The 22444-nt window shown below is 34.7% G+C and overlaps 1 protein-coding gene across 1 annotated transcript in view; it reads right to left on the reverse strand.

Moving 5' to 3' along the window:
* The window catches only part of myripb (myosin VIIA and Rab interacting protein b), an 88468-nt gene that overhangs the window by 21909 nt on the left and 44115 nt on the right, over window positions 1-22444 (reverse strand). Inside the window, exons 2-3 of the mRNA XM_052596686.1 lie at window positions 10600-10736; window positions 2692-2772 (exon numbers count right to left, since the gene is read on the reverse strand). Of these exons, the coding sequence (XP_052452646.1) occupies window positions 2692-2772; window positions 10600-10736 (218 nt within the window). The remainder of the gene's footprint in view (window positions 1-2691; window positions 2773-10599; window positions 10737-22444) is intronic.

The following is a 22444-nucleotide window of genomic DNA, read 5'->3' on the forward strand; positions in this document are numbered from 1 at the left end:
TTGATAATGCAGTGATTGTCGAAGACTTTAACATTCATGTTGATAATATAAATGATGCGTTAGGACTTGGTCTTAATGAACTCTTTTGGAGTTAAGCAAAACATAACCAGACCCAACTCATCATTTTGATCATACACTAGATTTAATTATATCGCATGGAATTGATCTTAGTGATATAGATTTAGTACCTCAAAGTGGTACTGCACCATGGTACAAGAGCAATAAATATTCTCTCAAGAAAGAAACTCGTAATCTTGAATAAAAATGGAGAAAAACTAACTTGGAAGTTTATAGAATACCATGAATAAAGAGTATTTACAGCTATAGACAAAAATAAATAAATAAATAATTAAAATAAAAAACACTGCCAGGGCTGAGGATTTCCGCAAACTCATAGAAAATCACCAAAACAATTCAAGGTTTTTCTTTAGCATAGTGGCTAGATTAAATAATATTCAGATGTCAGTCAAATCAGTTTAATCACTGATAACATAGATTGCATCAGAAAAAGTACACTTTTTTTTATCAACAGCATTTTGTAATTTAGCTTTATTCATTCCACACAAAGAAAAACTGCAGTGCTTTCCAACTATAGGAAAGGAAGATCTAAATAAACTTATCACTGCATCTAAACCAATAACATGTTTATTAGATCCTGTACCCACTAAATTAATGAAAGAGTTGAAACCTGTAGCAGAAGAACTGCTTCTGAAAATTATTAACTCGTTGGTGTATCTAGGTCACATCCCAAAACTATTCATGCTGGTGGTTATTAAGCCTCTTATCAAGAAACCACTACTAGATCCTAGTGAGCTGGCAAATTACAGACCCATTTCAAATCTTCCGTTTATGTCTAAATCTTTTTTTTTTAAAGTTGCGTCTGCTCAATTGTGCTACTTCCTGAAAAAAAAAATATCTATGAAGAATTTCAGTTGGGTTTCAGGCCCCATCATAGCACAGAAACTACACTTGTTAAAATGTAAAATGACTTGCTTCTTGCGTCAGACCAAGGCTGCATCTCACTGCTAGTTTTACTTGACCTTAGTGCTGCATTCAACACTATAGATCATGATATATTCATAGATCAATTACAAAACTATACAGATTTTCAAGGGCAGGATTTAGGATGGTTTAGATCCAACCTTTCTGATCGCTAATCACTTTGTATTTTTAAACGGGGAATCATCTAAATTAAATCCAGTAAAGTATGGAGTGCCACAAGGATCTGTCCTAGGCCCTCTGCTATTTTCAATATACATGTTGACCCTTGGTAATATTATTAGAAAATACGGGAGTAGTTTCCATTGTTATGCTGATGATATTCAACTATATATTTCAACAAGACCACATGAAACTTCTAAATTATCTAAGCTAACAGAGTGTGTTAAAAATGTAAAAGACTGGATGACCAATAATTTTCTAATATTAAATTCTGATAAGACTGAGATATTACTCATTGGACCAAAAACAGAACACATAATCTAGTTGGTTAAATTTGCATCTAGAAGGATGTATTTCCTCTACAGTCAGAAACTTTGGTGTTATATTAGACAGCAATTTGTCTTTTGAAAATCATATTTCCCATGTTACAAAAACAGAATTCGTCCATCTAAGAAACATTGCCAAGTTACGGAACATGCTACCTGTTTCTGATGCAGAAATGCTAGTTCATGCATTCATGATCTCTAGACTGGACTATTGTAATGCACTGCTAAATGGTTGTCCTGTATCTTCAATAAACAAGCTACAGTTAGTCCAAAATGCAGATTCTAGAGTTAGGTCACTTACCAAGAGATTCTTACCAGGTCAAGAAATATGATAATATTACCCCAATTATACATTCTCTGCACTGGATAGCTATTAAGGTCCATATCAGTTACAAAATATTAATACTTACTTTTAAGACCCTAAATGGTTTAGCTCCTGCATACCTAACTAGTCTTCTATCCTGCTCCATAAGGTCCCAAAACTCTAGACTCTTGGTAGTCACTAGGATAGACACTAAAGGAAATAGAGCTTTTTCACATTTGGCCCCCAAACTCTGGAATAGCCTTCCTGATAATGTTCAGGGTTCAGACACACTCTAGCCCTTCAGCCAAGCATTCACATAATGTATATCATAACCTTGTACTTAAATTACCTCGGATCAAATGCACATTTTCATTCGTTTGCTTGGGTTAAACACATACTTTTTTGCTTAGTTGGAACAGCAGCTCAGCTAATTTTTCTCTATTACCTTCTCTGTTTCTGCCACGGGTTTGGCATCTAGTTAACTAGGAATTACACAAACTTCATTCTGGATCCAGCCCCTACAAAGACCTGAGATGACCGAACATCTGAAAAGGGATGATGCCAACCCCCCAGAGGACCTCAGATGATGCCAACCCACAGACAACAGCTACAATGGACATCAACTTGAGATAATCAACACTGATAAGTTATTACTAAATATATTGTAGAAAATTTAATTTTCTGTAAAGCTGCTTTGCAACAATTTGCATTGTGAAAAGCACTATACAAATAAACCTGAATTGAATTCAATATATATACCCAGGAATACTGAGATTAAGGACTAAATCAAGGTAGTGAAAGCTTTATGTTGGTGTGGGTTTGAGAACCTGCAGATTTAAAGTTATTTTCTGAAATGTGAAAACATGTAGAAAGCAGATGTATATTGATTTTTCATGTTACCTTCACTCTGCCTGTAGAGCGTGGAGTCACTGCCATCACAAACACTGCCATTATCATTACTGCCTTCATGAGCACTCACCTCTAAAAACACAAGAGAGATAGACATAAATCAAAGGAATCAAAACATTACAGACAAAATTGTGCTTAGTTTTATACATGGTTATATGTTTAAGTATAACTCAAACTTAAATTAAAATGTAATTTATTTTTTTAATTGAATTTTTATTTAATTTAATTTAACTCAAACTTAGCATTATTTTGGTTTACAAATAAGGTGATGTATTTTCTGAGAAACTGGAAATGTGAAGAATAAAATTTAGCAACATATTCAAAACACACGCAAGCTTATCAAGCTAAATGAGCACAGAATACAAAAATAAAATGTACATAATATATGAATCCACAAGGAAACTTTTGTCAGATAAAGTTGACTTTTGATGACAGTTTTGTTCACAAATTATAGCTAATCAAAACTCAGTGACTCATTCAACTGCAAACAAAATAAAATAAAATAAAATAACGTAGAAGGAACCTTCTAGTCTGTGTGACTAAATTCACACATCATTGTTTCTACCTGGCCAGATGGTTACCTTTTCATTTTCTTTTTCAGCTGACTTCGGAGAGTGCTAGCTCAATATCACCATGACAACAGCATAGAGAAAGAAACCACTGCATATTCTATCTGGCCTGTAACCACTACATGCAAGGCCAATGAAATACAGAGACAGAACACAGGTACCATGTGTAATGTACCAGACAGAGACTGATATTTACTTCATGGATAGAGAGTAATTACCATATATATATATATATATATTATTTACGGACCCTGCACATGACATGCAGGGAAAAAAATATTTGGCTAAATTGTGTGCATGATTTACTAATTCGTTCCCTCAATTTTTTCTAAAACATGCACACGATTACTATTGTGTTCCCTCTATTTACTATTTCGTTCACTCGATTTATATATTGTGCACACAATTTAGCAAACCGAGGGAATGCAATAGTAAATCGAGGGAACGCAATAGTAATCGTGTGCACGTTTTAGTACATTGAGGGAACGAATTAGTAAATTGTGCGCACAATTTATTTATTTTTTCTTGCATGTCATGTGCGGCGCTCCATAATTATTATTATTTTATAATAAAATAATTTATCAAGCGAAAAATAATTCGCTTGAAGCTCATCAAGAGAATGCCAAGAGTGTGCAAAGCAGTAATCAAAGCAAAAGATGGCTACTTTGAAGAACCTAGAATATGACATATTTTCAGTTGTTTCACACTTTTTTTATGTATATAATTCTATATATAATTCCACATTTGTTAATTCATAGTTTTGATGCCTTCAGTGTGAATCTACAATTTTCATAGTCATGAAAATAAAGAAAACTCTTTGAATGAGAAGGTGTATCCAAACTTTTGGTCTGTACTGTATGTGTAAAAAAAATATATATAAAAAAATAAAACATTCATATAACTGTATGCAACAGAACCTGACAATGACAGCAAAGCAGATCAAATTGAGTTTGGCTCATAGCTTAGGGACTCTCACTCACACAGCAGGCCTATGTGAAATAGCTTTCAATTTAGAAACTCAGAATTCAAATGAGTTCATTTAGGAAATGACAGTTCATTTACGTGTACACAAGAAATGACACAGACCAGCATAGTAACTCACACAGACTATTAGTTCTAATAATAGCTTTTCATTTGGCTGAAAGAAACACAGCGAAAATCTAGAAACAGAGAGTGTGCATCTGACAAACTGATAATGGCACAGTTTTACACTGTGACCAAAGGACAATGTTGACTTGAGGCACACATAAAGAATAAAAATAAACATGTGGAACCAATTCAAGGCATTTGCCCGTGTATCAGTGCACAGAACAGTCTTTTCAGTCTTTATTACTCTCTAATTTATAAGAACGCTCACACACTTTTTTAGAGTCACTGCACCTCAAAGACACTTCAGAGGCAGACAAATACGCATTCCCAACAAACCCAGCTAAAGGGTTTATCTCTATATTTGCCAGACTCAGGGGTTAGCAATAATGGTAATTTGATGACATGAAGGTGACATTATCTAGCTGGTACAGATGAGGTTAAAATTGCATGAAAATTTGTAATGGAAGCATTAATAAAATATGCCAATAAATTATGAAACTGTAAATAACTCTCACATTATATATCGCATATTATATTTAATATATTCAGCTGGTTTCCAGTTATATGTGTGTATATACTGTACATGTTTTTTTTTTTTATTGTGCTGGTGTGAAAACTGTGTTCTAGTTACATCATTTGTTAAAAATCTAACAATGATTTGTAATTTTGTATGTGGTTTTGACATTTTCTAAAAATAAATTAATATAAGTTCTATATATAGTATATATTTTTTACAATAAAACCATGTTAAAAAAAAAAAAAAAGAAAAAAAAAAAAAAAAAAAAAAACTGGTTTACATTATTCACCCATTATAACACTAACAATCAATTTCCTGTAAAAAATTGTAAATGATTAAAAATCTATTATTAATTATAAATGTAATAAAATAATACACACGTAGAAGTCTTCAGAAAATCAGAATGTAGGATATGTGTGCTATTCTGTCCTGATAAGTTTTAGAAAACAGCAAAAAACACCAACTCACCTGTCAATTATACACTGTACTTAAAGGTTTGCATAGTGGAAGAAAATCTGATCACACCAGATGCTTTAGTATCTTAATGTTTGGAATCTTAGTGTTCAGAAACCATATAACATGAAGCTGTGTTACGATGCGGTGAACTATTATGTGAAGAACATCAATGTTAATTCTGTAATATTCAAGAGGTGATGAATATGGATTTCACCGTGACAGATTAATTTATACACTCCAATGATGAATGCAGAGCATCACACACATGATCCTCTGGTCTCTTTTGAAATTCCATCTCATCACATCACTCCATGTATCTCTATGAGGCAGGCACAGCTTGTGTTGCTCAGAATGATTCAGTTGAATGAGCGTGACAGACAGAAAAATCTTCCTACAGCTCCACCACTTCATATACACGTTCTTATACAAGTAATGCACACCATAAAAAAAGATACTGTCAATACCAACACTTTCAATATTAAAAGATTAATCCTCATAATTAAAAAAAATATTGATCCTCCTTTTTTTTTTTTTTTTTCTTTACTGATGAATTAAATTATTTGGCATGAAATTGCAGTGAACTGTTATGTATAGGTACCATTTTGGAGTTGTTTTATGTGATGTTGAGGGTTTAGTTACATCCAAAATCAGTGATATAAGGATTAGTGAGTGCTATGTTAACACTAATGCTACAGTAGAAGAGATGCTGGGATGTTAGTCTCCCTATGCTAGCAGTGTTATAAATAACTGTCTTACACTATAGTATTACTAGCAGTCAAACTGATAAAAATGGCAATGGTGTAGCATAGTGTAAAATGAAATAATCCCCTTACCATCAGACTACACCCACATATACCTTTCATCTCTCTCCATCTCTTGCTATCAGAGAAAATAGGATTACTGCTGCTAGGCTTTCATTTGAAATGAGAAAAATACGGATTATCCAACATGAGTCAGTGAGCGTGCTGCATACTACCAGCCCATTGAATGTGTGTGTATGTGGACAGTGACGTAATGACTGAGTAACTGCCTCCTTCTCATAAATGATCTGTCACTGCTTTTTATTTTCATTTGCAGTCTGGTGCTCATGTTTATTTTTGTGTGTGCTCGTGTGCTTGTGTGTTGTGAGGGTTCACATTCTTGTACAGGTTAATTTGTGTGGAACAGTGAGTTTTTATTTATATACAGTCCCAGCTTGTATAGGTCAGCTATAGTTAGCCTGTAAGCGAATTAATGTGTGCTTGTGTGTGTCTTCAGGCTGTTTCTCTCTGTCCTTGAAAAACACAGATCAAATTAAATAAGAAACATCAATGTGATCTCACTGTAGGTCATGGCTGCAGCTGTTAAATGGGCTGTCTCTATAACGCACCCTAAGAGAGAGTAAAGAGAAATAGAAAGAATACAGCAGATGAAGAAATCTTTATTTCATACATTTGTTTATAACATATATCACTTTGACATTTACAATAAAACTGCAATCTCACTAAACTGTAATTCCTTTAGGCGCATGATGGAAGAAGAAATCACAAACAAAGCCATCGACACATGAAATTAAATTAAACTGACAAAATAAAAATACGTAAAAAAATATGTAATATATTTTTTTATATTGATAATAATATGAAATGTTTCTTGAGCACCAAATCAGCATATTAGAATCATTTCTGAAGGATCATGTTACATCCAAAGACTGAAGTAATGCTTTTAATTGCAATATATTAAATTACAAAACACGTTTTAAAATTTATGTACTATTTTACAATTTCATTCAGTATTATTTCACAATTTAATTTAATTCAGTTATCACGAACTATGCTATCAACACATCAATATTGAGATTAAGATTCATTTTTTTTTAATTCTGCAAGAATGCATTTAACTGTCACACTACTGTGCTGGAAGGAACATGGAACAAAGGATAATCGAAAAAATCTTTATTAATCAAACACAGGGGTAAATCCAACATGGAGAACAGAAGGAAGACACACGTATGTAACTTGTACTCGACAAAATTGAACTGAAAGGACTAGGGTTATAAAGGCAGGATAATAGGGGAAACACAGGTGTATGGAATCAACTAATAATCAGGTGGGCAGCAGGTGGAGGAGTCCGAGGCGGAGATGGAGAGCCAAGATGGCGGAGACTCCGACCACGGCGATGTTGGAGGATGGCAGTCCCACGGGGCTTGCACCACTTAGATGGTGCGCTGAGCGCGAACAGAGGGGCTGCAAGACGACACCAGTGGAGGAAGCAGGAGCAGGGAGGAGGGCTGGCATTTTGGACGAGCAGCCATTGGAGGGCACATTCTAGGAGCAGGTACTGGAGGACACTTTCTAGGAGTTGGCACTGGAGGACACTTTCTAGGAGTTGGCACTGGAGGACACTTTCTAGGAGCGGGCACTGGAGGATTGAAAGCCCCCTCAAGGCTAGATGAAGAAAACAAGGATGAAGGAGGGTTGGTACAGGACCAGCGGAGACAACGGAGAAAGGAGTGGGGGCAGTTCAATTTCCAGTTCCGATTCCCAATCAATAAGATCCTCCTCCTCATTTTGGCCCTTTTGGCCTTCCGTATTCAGCTCACCCTGTGCCACGATGCAGGGGGCAGAGTTCCACTATGTGCTCACACCATCCATGGTTCTCTCCCTTGCGGTGGACACTGTAGCCAGCTCTCGCACCTGGTCTGATGGGTAGGGCTCTGGCTCTCCGTCATCGGTGCGCTCAGGCTTATGCTCCATAGCGTGGGTAGATGGTGGGCGGGGCTCTTTGTCAGGAGTGGCACTGGTGATCTCGGACGATGGCGGATCTCAGATCTAAGCGCTGTCGTTCGAGTGCATTTTGCCGCCTTCATGGAGTGGACACTGGCGAGAAATGGCTCTCCTTGTCGTCTGGGTAGTTGGTGAGGCGTGCCATGGTCCATAACAGTCTGTTGTGTGTGCCAAGCAAATTCTACCCTTGCTCCAGCAGGAGAAGCAGGAATTTAGGGAGAAAGAGGGGATCCATGAAACACAATGAAAAGAAAACGGACTGAGGAAAACACAAAGAAAACAAATTGGGCTAGACACGCAATTTACACTGTTTTTTGGTTGGGTCTTCTGTCACATTACTGTGCATGAAGGAACACGGAGCCGAGAATAATCAAAAGAGTCTTTATTACTCTAACTCAGGGGTAAATTCAACATGAAGAACAGGAGGAAGACACACATATTGTAGATCCGAAAAAACTGAACTGGAAGGACTAGGGTTATATAATGTTATACACAACACTTGAGTAATGGCAGCTGAAAATTCAGCTTTGCCAGGAAAATATATTAAGTTACAAAACACTTATTTTAAAACTACTGATACTATTTCACAATTTGCTATTTTTAAATTATTAAAGAGACTCTTTAAAATTCTCTCTTTTAACCAAAATATTTGCACTTGATTTATTGAGAATTATTTAAAAAGAAATATCACAATGAAACAAAAATCTTTTCTATAATATATAAATATATATATATAAACAAGATTTTTGTTGCATTGCAATTAGTTAAAAGTTAATGCACTACAGTGATTTTTATTTTATTTTTATAAGCAATAAAAGACATACTGTCATGAATTAATAACCTATTCAAATAGAAAACAGTTAAATATTTACATAAATTACAGTTGTTGTTTTTTTACGGCTGACATTATTGCATATTCATTTGTAGGTGTTTCACTTTCAGCCACAAAATGTATAGGAGGGTATAAACATGGCATGACATGGCTGCAGTAAACAAAAATTTGCACTGCTCTTTATAAATTTTCCTGATTTCAAATAGTCCAATATGTAGTATTTACAAAAATGTTTACATGACTAGCAAAAGTGGCAAATCCTTTTAATAATCTAGTTCATTCAGAGCAGATGAGATTATCTATTTTATTGTCAATTATTGTATATTTTCTTTATAAATAAAACTACCTTGCCATTAATCATGTATCTGTAATTAATGGCTCTTGCTGAGGTAAGCATCACAATTATTATTGCCCACAGGGTGTTTGTTCTAAAGTACTGAACATCAGCATGTACCTTGTTTCACTCATAGACTTGAATGATGTGCTATTATGTTTCTAAGTAGGCAGTATAACAGCAAAGAAAAAAAGGAGGAACCAATGTGGGCTATTTTCATTTAAGCTGATAAGCAACTACCCTAAGCACCCTAGCAACCCCCTTGTTACCATGCCATGAAAAACCCTAGGAGACGCATATACATTTTACCAGCAGGGATTGTAGGTGGAGGGAGTGAATAATATCACGAATGATGAATGATGAGACCCTTGAGCAAGGCACCTAACCCCCTGATTCTTACTAATAATACTGTATATACCAGTATTCATAGCTCTATTACCCTTGTGAAAAATTAGTACACTTTAGTACACAATTATTAGTCAACAAATCAAATTAAGAAATGCAATGAGTTACTGGATTACTTGTTACAAATGTAGAGGAGTATAGTGTGCATACTTATTAAATAATTCAAAGTCAGAGAGAGAGAGAGAGAGAGAGTAAAAGATGCTAAAATCTTTGATACAATGTAACCAAAAAGATACTTAAGTACAGTAAATTTACTCAAATGCTTTACACCACTGGAATAGTTTGCAACTGCAAAGATATGTGCAAAAAACAATCTAATAAAATGTTGACATATTAACATTCATTATTTTTATTTTATTATTATTATTTATTTATTTTTTTTACTGAACAAACCATTAACGGCAATCAAAATGTTGCAAAACATGCAAGAAGCACCCTAATATAATTGTTTTAGACACATTTTTTTAATTACATTTTTATTAGTGTAGCTTGCATAAAATAGTTAACTGGTTGTCTTTGCTAGTTTAACTATTGAAAAATGCTGAGTTGCATAGAAGGCTTAGGTTCAAATCAAACCTACAATGTGTACCAATCCTTTTCACCCTTTTCTGTCTTAGTTGGATTTCCTGTTCCCACACTCAAAATAAAAAAATAAAATAAAATAATACTTTATTGCCTTCTTATTGTCTTGTAATCAAAAATTATTTCTGGACTTACACTGACACCTAGTAGTGTGGATGCAGCATTACCTGAAAGTCAAGGTTTTCAGCTACTAGTGTCATTGTAAAAATGCCATTAATAATTTAACCTGCAGGCCAAAGTGTCCAATAATAGTGGATTTACTAAGATAAAGTGAGTAGCATAACTTTAGCATAAATTATTATTACTATAAACACACTGCAGGATGTAGTTTGTATGTGAGTATTTCATACCTGGTAACTCAGATAATGCTCCTCTTTCAATGATGTGTTTCCTGTAGAGGGTCTTCAGCACCTTGGCGCTTCCAAATCTCTTAAACCGACTCTTCACATTATTGTAGTACCATTCTAGGGACTGTGTCCTCAATAGCCTACACACAAAAGACAGTGGGTGGATGTTTAATTAAATACATATTTGTTCCACTAAGAAAAAACACAAAGCAATACTAGATGTAAGGCCTTTTTTATACTAACCTTTTAATATTTTCTAATTATAACTACAATTTAACATTATGGTCTAACAACAAGTGATCAATGCAAGGATGACACACTCAAAAAAATAAATAAAAAATAGTAAGGCCTTAATTTAAGATTTTCATTGCATATAAAAAAAAAAAATCCATCATTCTGGGTTATACTGCTCAAACCTGACCAGTGTTACTGCTTCAATACAAATAATAACAAGCAACTACTGCATTTAATTTGTATTACAGCACTGCAAAACAATTGTATATGCATTGCCAAAATAGAACTAATCTTTAGTCTTTTCTCCACTCAGAGAGTACAGAGAGTAAAAATACTTTATAATTGGGGTGTAGTCATTGCTTAGTGACAACCACTAGGCTGAAACTGCTTTATTGCAGACTTTGTGGAGTCATTGGTCTGTTTAATAATTGTGCTTTCACTGCTCTATTATAACTATTTAACATCAGTGACTGATTGCAATTAAAACTTAAAAATGGCTTTATTATTATAAATACTGCTCTATCATTGGTCTTTGACTTTAATAGTATAATATTGATTCTAGTGTTGTCACGGTACCAATATTTCATTATTCGGTACCAACACCAGTGAAAATGCATGGTTCTCTGTACCAGTTTCGGTACCAAAGCTAAACACAAAAACACACTTATTAAAAAATGTCTTGCACTCTTTGTGCATATATGCAAATTAATTCTCTGCCAGCAGGTGGCGCTTGTAGAGCGAGTGAGAGAGGTTTCTCCGGTAACGGTTGTAATCAAAAAAGCGCTGAAACTCTGCTCACAAATGCTGTGAGGCAAGATTAAATTAAAATGATGTTCATAATTTTCTGAAGACAGCTGGTTTCCTTCATAAATAAAGTGATATAAAAAAACTCGCACTGTTTTTCGACATTGACATGTGCAGTGTTCATGTCTATTCATTGAAGTCAAATCCTTTTGGAAAATCTATTTGTGGCGGTCAGTTTTTGATATTGTGGCAGGCCGCCACAAATAAATCAATGTATGGGAAACACAATGAAACATTTTAATTATTTTTAGTACCGACTTGGTACCGAAGTACCAGGTCTTTTGACAAAACTAATTGATTCATTGTGGAGTCATTGTTCTGTAACAACTGTTGTTCTATCATTACTCCATTTAGTAGAACACTGTAAAGGTACCTCTCTTACAACTATGTGCTTTATGACAAGTATATTAATGCTTCATTAAAATATTTTTGTTGTTGTTGTTGTTTGTTTTTGTAACTGTCCACTTTTATTATCCATATTCTTTTTCAATATAGAAAAAAGTTCTTAAAATGCTTTTTTTTTTTTTAAGTTTTAAAAAATCTGAGAAAAGAAAAAGAGTGTGCAGTAAATGGGCAATAAACTACACATTCCAAACAAAATGACAGTTAAACATAAAGCTCTTAATGTAGAGTCAGATTTTAAATACACAAAAATATTTTTAATTTCATTTATTGTTAAGAATGCAACACAAACTCTTATCATATTCAAATCCAGTCAGGCTAGAAGATAAAGCAAGGCTCAAATATTTGAGAAGAAATTTTCATCTAAATGGGATCTGAATTAAATCTGTGAAGAGAATTAAAATGCTCATCTGTGAGTCTGCTAAGCTCCCCGACACTTCCCATGGCAAAAGAGACCATTACCATAATTGACTTTCTGAAGCTTTAATGAATAGAACTTGTGTCCATTGGGCAACATGAGCAGAGTTGGACAAAGACGGATGGTGAGGGAGAATCAGGCACAGGGTTTTTGGGGTTTATAGCAAATTAATGCACGAATAAATGTTTTTCAGTTTTTGTGTATTACAGAGAGGACCGTAAAAATTTTCTCAAATAAAAGTTGAAGTAAACATAATTAAACTACATTTACAGTAATTCTATTTAGGAATCATACTCACACACATGTTTAAAAAAAACCCCCAAAAAAACCAAAACAAAACAAACAAACAAATGAGACACCCAGTTATTCTACTTTAAAATGTGTGTTTTCTGTCGGAATGTCTGCTCTTGTTTTGCTCTTAAGTGATATAATAACGTGTCAGTTGGTGGAAAACAGCATTTTGCAGTGGTGAAGCCAGCAAACAAACTGTGTCAGAGATCGCAGATTCTAACAAATTTGAAAAGCTTACACTCATTCCTGTTGTCTTTAATCTGGCAACCTGCACTTTGTTGAGTCTGAGAAGGGGGCTGTCGGAGAAACAACTTTGAATTTGGACTGCAGTTCACATTTCAACCACTAGCTGTCAATATTTAGGGCTCAAGCCCAAAGGGCGAGAGGCCTATTGTTTTCCTTAGGATTATTTTTTATTATTATTATTATTATTATTATTATTATTATTTTTTTTTTTTTCCAACGTCTCGGGGGCTTTTGGGGCCCTTAACGTGCTTAAAAAGTCTTGAAAATTGGCACACAGATTGGAACCTGCGGCCATTAGGGCCGGGCAGAGAATGATACACGGGCGTGGCACAGGGGCTCTACAGCGCCCCCTGGAATATGGAGGGCCATATATCATACATTCTTGCTCGTAGACGTATGAAACTCGGTACACATATAAATCTCATCAATCCAAAAAACTTTTGTATTGCATATCATAGGCTCCGCCCAACAGGAAGTTGGCTATTTAGGGTTTAGTATTCAAATTTTTCGTCAAAGTTGTGGGGGCTTTTGGGGTCCTTAACATACTCAAAAACTCTTGAAAATTTGCGCACACTTTGGAATCTGTGGCCTTTAGGAGCCTGCAGAGGCTGGGACCCGGGCGTGGCACAGGGGCTCTACGGCGCCCCCTGGAACACAGTCAGAAATGTTGATGTATAGCTCACACATACTTGCACATTTTCATATGAAACTCAGTACACATATAGATCTCATCGTGCCGAACAACTTTCGTATTGCATGTCATAGGCTCCGCCCATCAGGAAGTCAGCTATTTAGAGTTATGTAAAAAGCGCATGCTCTGGAATTTGAAATACTTGTCATAGGTTTTTTTCTCGATTGCCGCCAAACTTGGTCAACATGATCTCAAGACACTGGGGATGAAAAATTGCCAGGGGATTTTTGATATCTCGAACGGTTTGCTCGTGGCGAGGCGTTGAAATTATGGCGAGAAATGAGAAACAGGAAGTGTCTAATACCGTCCACATACAGTTCCTGATTTTAATCAAACTTCATCAGATTATTCGTTGTATGATGTCGATCGCATATATGTGACTATTAGGAGTCAAAGTTATAGCGCCACCAACTGGCAGAAGGAAGTGTGTCATTTTCAAAATGATTTGAATTCAGCATCTTATTATTACTCAATTTGCTTCAAACTTCATCAGAATAATGTTAAAACACAGCCGATATAAATCTGCAAGGGGGATATTGATATCTAAAAAATTGTTGCCGTGGCAACATGTCAAACTAGAATACTTCTCAGGTGATTTTGAGGCAAATAACATACTTAGAATTTCACAAAACTCTGAACACACATCAGTATTTCTGATAGGAACTTAAATTGTGAATGGATTTTGGATAGCTTGAATGGTTTTGCCGTGGTGATTTTTTGAAATGACCTTACAAAGGGAATCATTATTGTATTTTTAAATTGCAGCTTCCAAACACGTCAAAGAATGTTTTCATACAGATGAAAAAGTCATTCTGAGGAAATATGCATAGTTTCACGACTTTACAACACTGTATGGATAACAGAAAATTTAAAAACTGTCAGACATCTCATCTCACTCTGTCCCTCTGTTTGAGTGTGTGTGCTTCAGACTTCCATTGTCTGAGAGAAATAGCGCCCCTACAGGTTCAATTCCCGGACTTTTACTTTCACTTTTAAATCAGTTAAAAATACAAACAAATACTTAGATTTAATTCACACTGACAAGCTAAACCAACATATCTGATTATTACCGGTTCAGGGCTCATGGATAAATTATTTCTGGCCAGAGATACGTGAGAAATAGGAGAGATGAATCACCGCTGTGATCACGAGCGTCTGGAGTAAAGAGCTCAGAGAAAACGAATTTATTCCTGTTTTAAAGCTTTTAGAAATAAATTATTACAGCGATATCACACAATCAACCAATTAGAACACACCAAGAGCTAAATTCAGATGTTTTTGAACTGTTTGTGTGAAAATGAAATATTTGCAGCTGCCTATCTGAAATCACCGCCTCCGATCAGCGCGTACAGTGTCCAGCTCAAAACAAACGAATTTATTCTTGTTTAAGAGCTTTTTTAAATAAAATATTACCACAAATGCACACAATAAACCCATTGTAACACAACAAGAGCTAAATGCAGGTGTTTGTGACCTGTTTAAGTGTGCAAGACTATTTGAAAGCGCGACTGGCAGAATAACATGTATCTCTCGAGCTGCAGGTTTCTGTCTTTCGTCGTACGAACGAACACATCACGGACAAGATTATTTCAAAATACATAATAGCTTGGCGACTATAAACGAAAACAGCCACGTGAACATAAACTGGATCTACTGGATTTGAATATTAAAGTGACCACATTTACCACTTGCTTCTGTCTTCAATTTTAATCTATATAAAAAAGGAAACTCATTCGACTTGGCTGCTTTTTTAATGTGTGCGTATTTATTTATTTACCTTTTTATACATTTTGTATAATTTCATAGTTTGTGTATTACAATTATAAAAACAAAAATAAAATTAGCCACTCACATAGAAATAGCTTAGGCCTTAACCTTTTTCTGACAGTTTTAGGGATTTTTAAAAATCCTAAAAAAACCTTATTTGTGCTGCAAATAATAATTTCAAACTCATTTGATACTGACCTATGACATCCTGTGACATTATATTTATTTTAATTTACATAATCTCATGGATGTAACAGTAAATCTGTTCAGCTCACAGATCAATGCTAAGCTGTAATGCAAGCAGAACTTTCACAAATGCTTATGAGTCATTTAAGGATTTGATAACACTGTAAAATAATGTCTAATTTGTTAACATTAGCAAATTCATTGATAACACTTTATAATAACTGCACTCATTATTAAATAGTCAGTTCATGCTTTATAAAGCCTTGTCCCAATATTAATAGTCAGTAGTAAGCAGTTTATAAATACAGCTATAAATAGCTTGTCCTTGGTTTATAAGCACATTTATTAAAAATGAGAGTAAGTTATCTTCCTATGAAAAATAAAAGATAAAAATAAACAAACAACAACACAGATTGATACAGAACTCAGAAATTTTATTGTGGATTTATGATAAAGCCTGCAAATGAATTCATACTCCTCCTCATACTACTCCATACTCCTTTTTCAACATGATGCCAATATACTGAGATGTTAAATTGTGAATGGGTTTAGGATAGCTTAAATGGTGTTGCCACAGAGATTTATTAAAGTAACATAAAAAAATACAATAGTTATTTTACTATATCTTTACAATTTTTCATTCTAAATCTTCATAATTTTTTATATAAGTAGAAGTCCTCATTTGAAGGAAGCACAGTAAGTTTCATAGCTTTATCACTTTCAAGAGCCAGCATAAAATTTAAACTATCATAACTTATAAATCAAGCTTGCAATTCTTAGTACCTATAATGGCCACCAGAGGGAGCTATAGGATTACTTTTAAATAATTATTGTAGAAACGAGTATGATTTAAATCATTTATAGAAATCTTTCAAAAAAAAAATGAATTGTATATATTTTACTGATAAAATGACCCTCACTTAATTAGAATAACAAGCTGAAGTATTTTGAACTGTATATTAAGAATAATTCTTTATAGGCTTTATGGACAGATACGTTTTGAGTGACTCTTGAAGGATCAGCACCACATCCTCTTTTACCACTGTTTAAAGAATTAATCTTACAGAATAGGTGTGAATGAATTTTGGATAGCTTGAATGGTTTTGCCGTGATTTTTTTTGAAATAATAGTAAAAAAGGAACCAGTAAATGTCTTTTTATTTTTTTAAAGTGCAGCTTCTAAACACTTTAAAAAAAAAAAATGTACACATAGAAGACCAGTCATTCTGAGGCATATTTCCTCAGAATGACTGGTCTCATGACCATAGTTTCATGACTATACAACACTATATGGATGATAGAAAATTAAAAAAAAACTATCATACATCTGATGTCACTCAGTCCCACTGTCACTGTGGGTAATGTGTGTGTGTGTGTGTGTTAAGTGAATTAGGTGTGAAACTATCAGGGTGCATTTAGTCTCCAGCGCCAACATTTTACAGAACTGCCACTTTCCTGGAGTCTCCAGAATTACTCGGTGTCAGACTCTGAGAGACTTAAGATTCCAAAAAATGATTTAATTAGAATAATTAGAATACCATGAAGTATTGTGAAATACTATATATTAAGTCTTTATATATAGGCTTTATGCACAGATTAGAGTGACTCGTGAAGGACCAGCACCACCTCCTCTTGTTCGATGGTTTGAGGAATATATCTTCCAGAATCCAGGATTAAGATTTAGGAGCTCATTTTTATTCCACCTCCTTTCCTGAAAAGTCTGTCTTGCAGAATTGACTAAAAATTAATCTTCACATTAATTACTAATTATTTTGCAATTCTTTTTGTCAGTTCTTCTTGACCTGCTTTTTTCTTCTTCTTTTCTGACCTCATGACCCAGTCAGTATTTTTTGTACAATGGTCAAGTCTTAACTTATCCATTTCTGTATTGCATTTGTGTTTGATATTTCTCATGGGTATTTCATAATTTTCGACCTTACAGTTTGAGTTAAAAGTCTATTTTAGCGCATTTCATCTGTAAAAGAAAACATGCCTAATAATTCTGCACACATGAATATAAGGAGTTTTTCTCTTCCAGCTTTCCTGGACTATTGTATAGCACTCATAAATGATTAAATAAAAAATAATGGTAGTTATTAAGATTTATATGGTTTGGAATTGGTAAAATGTACTTGGAAAAAAATCACAATAAAACAATGTTTTCATGTTTAAGTTTGGAATATTAACTGACATGAATGAATGCTATATAAATATTGTTCATGTTAACATAATGTTTATAAATGAAATCTTATTGTACAGTGTTACTAATATATATATTGTTCTGTGAATGTGATTTTAAAGTCTAGATGATTCGGATTAACCCTTTAACTGCCGTATCCTTTAAAACCTCACTGCCAGAGGGATATTGTGAATGCATGTGCCCGCTGGGCACAGTTTACCTGATGCCACCGGGGTGGCGATGGCATTGGTGGCTTGAGCCCGCCATCGCTGCTTGCAGCTATATTACATATTGCTTTTTTAAATGTTTATAGGCACTGCTCAGGGGGTCTAAAGGGGTGCTAGAGGGTGAATTAAAACAAAGAAAACCAATAAAAAAGAGCACCCTCTGTTGAGGCTGTAAAAATAGGATATTGGCAAAACAGATTTGCAAACGGCAGTGCATATTTATGTTTCTGCTAAGAAAAGCTTCAAAGGTTTCTATTTACAAAATGTTTCTATAGTATTGAGCAATGAAGCCAAATGTTTTGTTCAATGCTAAGTCAAGCAAGCTTGTGAATCCTCTCATTATAACAAACAAAGGTAGACATAATTTAAATTAAAGCTGCAAACAATGATGAAAGGGCACTCACACTCGGACTCACTGCCACCAGTTGGATTTAGAAAAACAATGATTGGTGAGCAGTATGCCTTTAAAGTGGTAAATATAGGAAGAATATGTCAAAGTCATTTGTATGTGCCAAACTTCCTGCTGCCAGCTGGTGCTGCTATTACTTATAATTGAATTTTGGCATGTATCTTTAAGACAGGATTTTGTTCAAACATACAGTCGTGGCCAAAAATATCACCCCCCTTGGTAAATATGATCAAAGAAGGCTGTGAAAATTCATCTGCATTGTTATTCCTTTTGATCTTAAAAAAAAAAATATTTCATTGGATAATAAGAATTTAAAAGGGGGGGGGGGGGGGGTCCTTAATCATCCATCACAATGAGGAAAACCAAAGAATATATTTCTGATGTGCAGCAAAGGATAATTGAGCTTCACAAATTGGTGAAGTGGCTTTAAGAAAAGAGCTAGAGCATTGACAATTCCCATTTCCACCATCAGGGCAATAATTAAGAATATCCAATCAACATAAAATGTTACGAATCTGCATGGAAGAGGACGAGTGTCTATATTGCCCTAATGTATGGTGAGGAGGAAAATTTTTAGTGGCTAAAGACTATCCAAGGATCACAGCTGGATAATAGCAGAAAATAGTTGAATCTTGGGTTCAGAAAACCTTAAAAAAAATTCAAACAGAACCTACATCACCACATGTTGTTTTGGAGGGTTACAAGAAAAATTATCCTAACTCATCCAAAAACAAACTAAAGCATATTCAGTTATCAGACATGACTGGAACTTCAAATGGGACTGGCTTCTATGGTCGGATGAAACTAAAAAAAAAACTGGCAAATGGAGGTTTCAAAAAGTATTTAATAAAAGGGGGCCATTAATTGTGGCATAATGATGATAAATTAGTATTATCCAATGAAAGGATTCATTTTTTTGTGTGATTTTTTAAAAATAAAAGATCAAAAGGATTAACAATGCAGATGAATTTTCACAGCCTTCTTTGATCATATTTACCAAGGTGGCTGATATTTTTGGCCACGACTGTATGAAGTTTGGTGCAAATTGAGCATGAACTGTTTGGCTTTTGCCAACAGGTGGCACTATGATTATAACTTGCTATGATTATAGCAAAAGATTCCTGAGGCTTTTAAAAACTCCCAGCCTGGTTCATTACTCAAAACCGCAATCATGGGTAAGACTGCCGACCTGACTGCTTTCCAGAAGGCCATCATTGACACCCTCAAGCGAGAAGGTAAGACACAGAAAGAAATTTCTGAACGAATAGGCTGTTCCCAGAGTGCTGTATCAAGGCACCTCAGTGGGAAGTCTGTGGGAAGGAAAAAGTGTGGCAAAATACGCTGCACAACGAGAAGAGGTGACCGGACCCTGAGGAAGATTGTGGAGAAGGACCGATTCCAGACTTTGGGGGACCTGCGGAAGCAGTCTGGAGTAGAAACATCCAGAGCCACCGTGCACAGGCGTGTGCAGGAAATCGGCTACAGAGAAGCAGCACTGGACTGTTGCTCAGTGGTCCAAAGTACTTTTTTCGGATGAAAGCAAATTTTGCTCACAGTGCCAAAACCACTGGTAAATGGTTTACTGACCATGGTATTACTGTGCTCAATTGGCCTGCCAATTCTCCTGACCTGAACCCTATAGAGAATCTGTGTGATATTGTGAAGAGAAAGTTGAGAGACGCAAGACCCAACACTCTGGATGAGCTTAAGGCTGCTATCGAAGCATCCTGGGCCTCCATAACACCTCAGCAGTGCCACAGGCTGATTACCTCCATGCCACGCCGCATTGAAGCAGTCATTTCTGCAAAAGGATTCCTGACCAAGTATTGAGTGCATAACTGAACATAATTATTTGAAGGTTTACTTTTTTTGTATTAAAAACACTTTTCTTTTATTGGTCGGATGAAATTTTTTTTGGGTTTTCATGAGCTGTATGCCAAAATCATCAGTATTAAAACAATAAAAGACCTGAAATATTTCAGTATGTGTGCAATGAATCTAAAATATATGAAAGTTTATTTTTTATCATTACATTATGGAAAATAATGAACTTTTATAACAATATGCAAATTCTTTGAGAAGGACCTGTATATGGCTACATAGACTTATAATTGCAGGATACACTCTTGAAATTGCAATGACTGACGTAGTGATAACAATAACAATGGATGAGACAAAATATCATGTCAAAATAGATCATCCTCGATAATTTCAGTAGCGCCCACAGTGATTTGATTCCGAAACTTCTGAACTTCGGTCTGAATGTTTAAATGCCAAAGTATTTTTGGTCTTTGGTTTCAGATTGATTAAATGGTTTAGAGAAAATATATTTATTAAAAGAAACTTTCTAAATTGAAGTAAATAATTCCTGACATTGTAAGGCTCTAATTCAAGGGTGCTCAATCCTGTTCCCTGAGACCTACCTTCCTGCAGAGTTCAGCTCCAACTCTGATCAAACACAACTGAACCAACTAAATAGGATCTTAGGATAATAATTAGGCACCACTGCTCTAGTTCAAATGAAACTTGAAATGGTCAAATTAAATCCAGTAGCAATTATTTATAGATTAATTGACTTAAGTCATGCAAGTTCACCAGCATCAATCATGGTTAGAGCATGCATTAAAATCAAGTAACTCTGTAATATCATTATAATATAATATCTGACTTAGTAATGAAGCTGCGGCATTCCCACAATGCTTTTCTGTTCAGACTGTCATTTAAGTAATAAAATAACCGGTCTCACACCAGTAAACTCTTTTATGTTCTCATGAAGGACTTCAGGCATCAAAATGAAGTTCACAAATAGACTGGGAAAAACAAACCTTGATAAAATTTAAATTACATTTAGGATGGCACAAACTTTAAACATAGGTGAGAAGTGAAATATTGAAAAGTTAAATGGACAGCATCTATAGCTTCCCTTACAATAGTGTATATACAATAATAAATTTGGCTCTATGTCAGATTAGAAAAAATGTCACTAGTGTCATAAATTAATTTATATTTTATATATTATATACAATTATCCATATATACTGTACTGTGCACTGTAAATAAAATGTTGATAATTCTGTTAATATATTAAAACAAAGTTAATAATATAAATATCGTATATTATAAGAATTATTGTTTACTATTGTTGCTACAATTTACAATTTAATTAGATTTTATTTGGGGTTAAAATGTGGGCTATACTTTACTTCAGACAGGAGATAAAGGTCTATATTTAGTATGCTATTGGGTGTCTGTGTAATATATAAAGCTCTACAGTAAATGAGGACCCATGCTAGAAAGCAGATGGTTTTCATTTTTGTGCTTCTCAGGACTGCAAAACTACTGGAATTACATACAGCTCTGCTCTGACACACAAATATATGCTCAAGCCTCATTCCATTCCATTCTAACAAAAATAACAGCCCTCTTTAAACCCTTTGGGTCCTGGGATTGATGAAGAATATGTCTATATGTTGACAACACACACACACAAGCAGGTAAAATTGTAAAACACTTTTTCTCTTTATATTCAAAGCATGAATCATGACCCGCCCATCGTTCTTGACAGATGCGTGTCCAGCCTTCTTCAGACATGACATCTGCCAAATGAAAAAATCCAGCACCTGTGGAATAAAGCACTGACATTATGCACATCAGAGACTTCAGCTTTCCCATGGGAACATAGTAGCAAGTCATTACGGGAAGCAAAAAAAAAAAAAATGAGATGGTATGGCTAAAAGCTCTAAACATCCATAAGAGCAATGACAGATCTTAATAGGGCTGTGGCCCCTCAAACAGAGATTAAGGATCAAATTTATAAATTTCTACAATAAAACTCAAGGTAGGTCATAACAATAGATTATACAGATCATGATAGTTACAATACAGTAGATTATGAATTCAGAGTGAATTAATCCATTGAATTAACCTACAGATTATACGCATTGCCAACATGCCTACATGACCTAAATTGTTAATAGTTGCTGAATAAATATATA

This window comes from Carassius gibelio, chromosome B24 (assembly GCF_023724105.1).
Source record: "Carassius gibelio isolate Cgi1373 ecotype wild population from Czech Republic chromosome B24, carGib1.2-hapl.c, whole genome shotgun sequence".
Classification (NCBI taxonomy): domain Eukaryota; kingdom Metazoa; phylum Chordata; class Actinopteri; order Cypriniformes; family Cyprinidae; genus Carassius; species Carassius gibelio.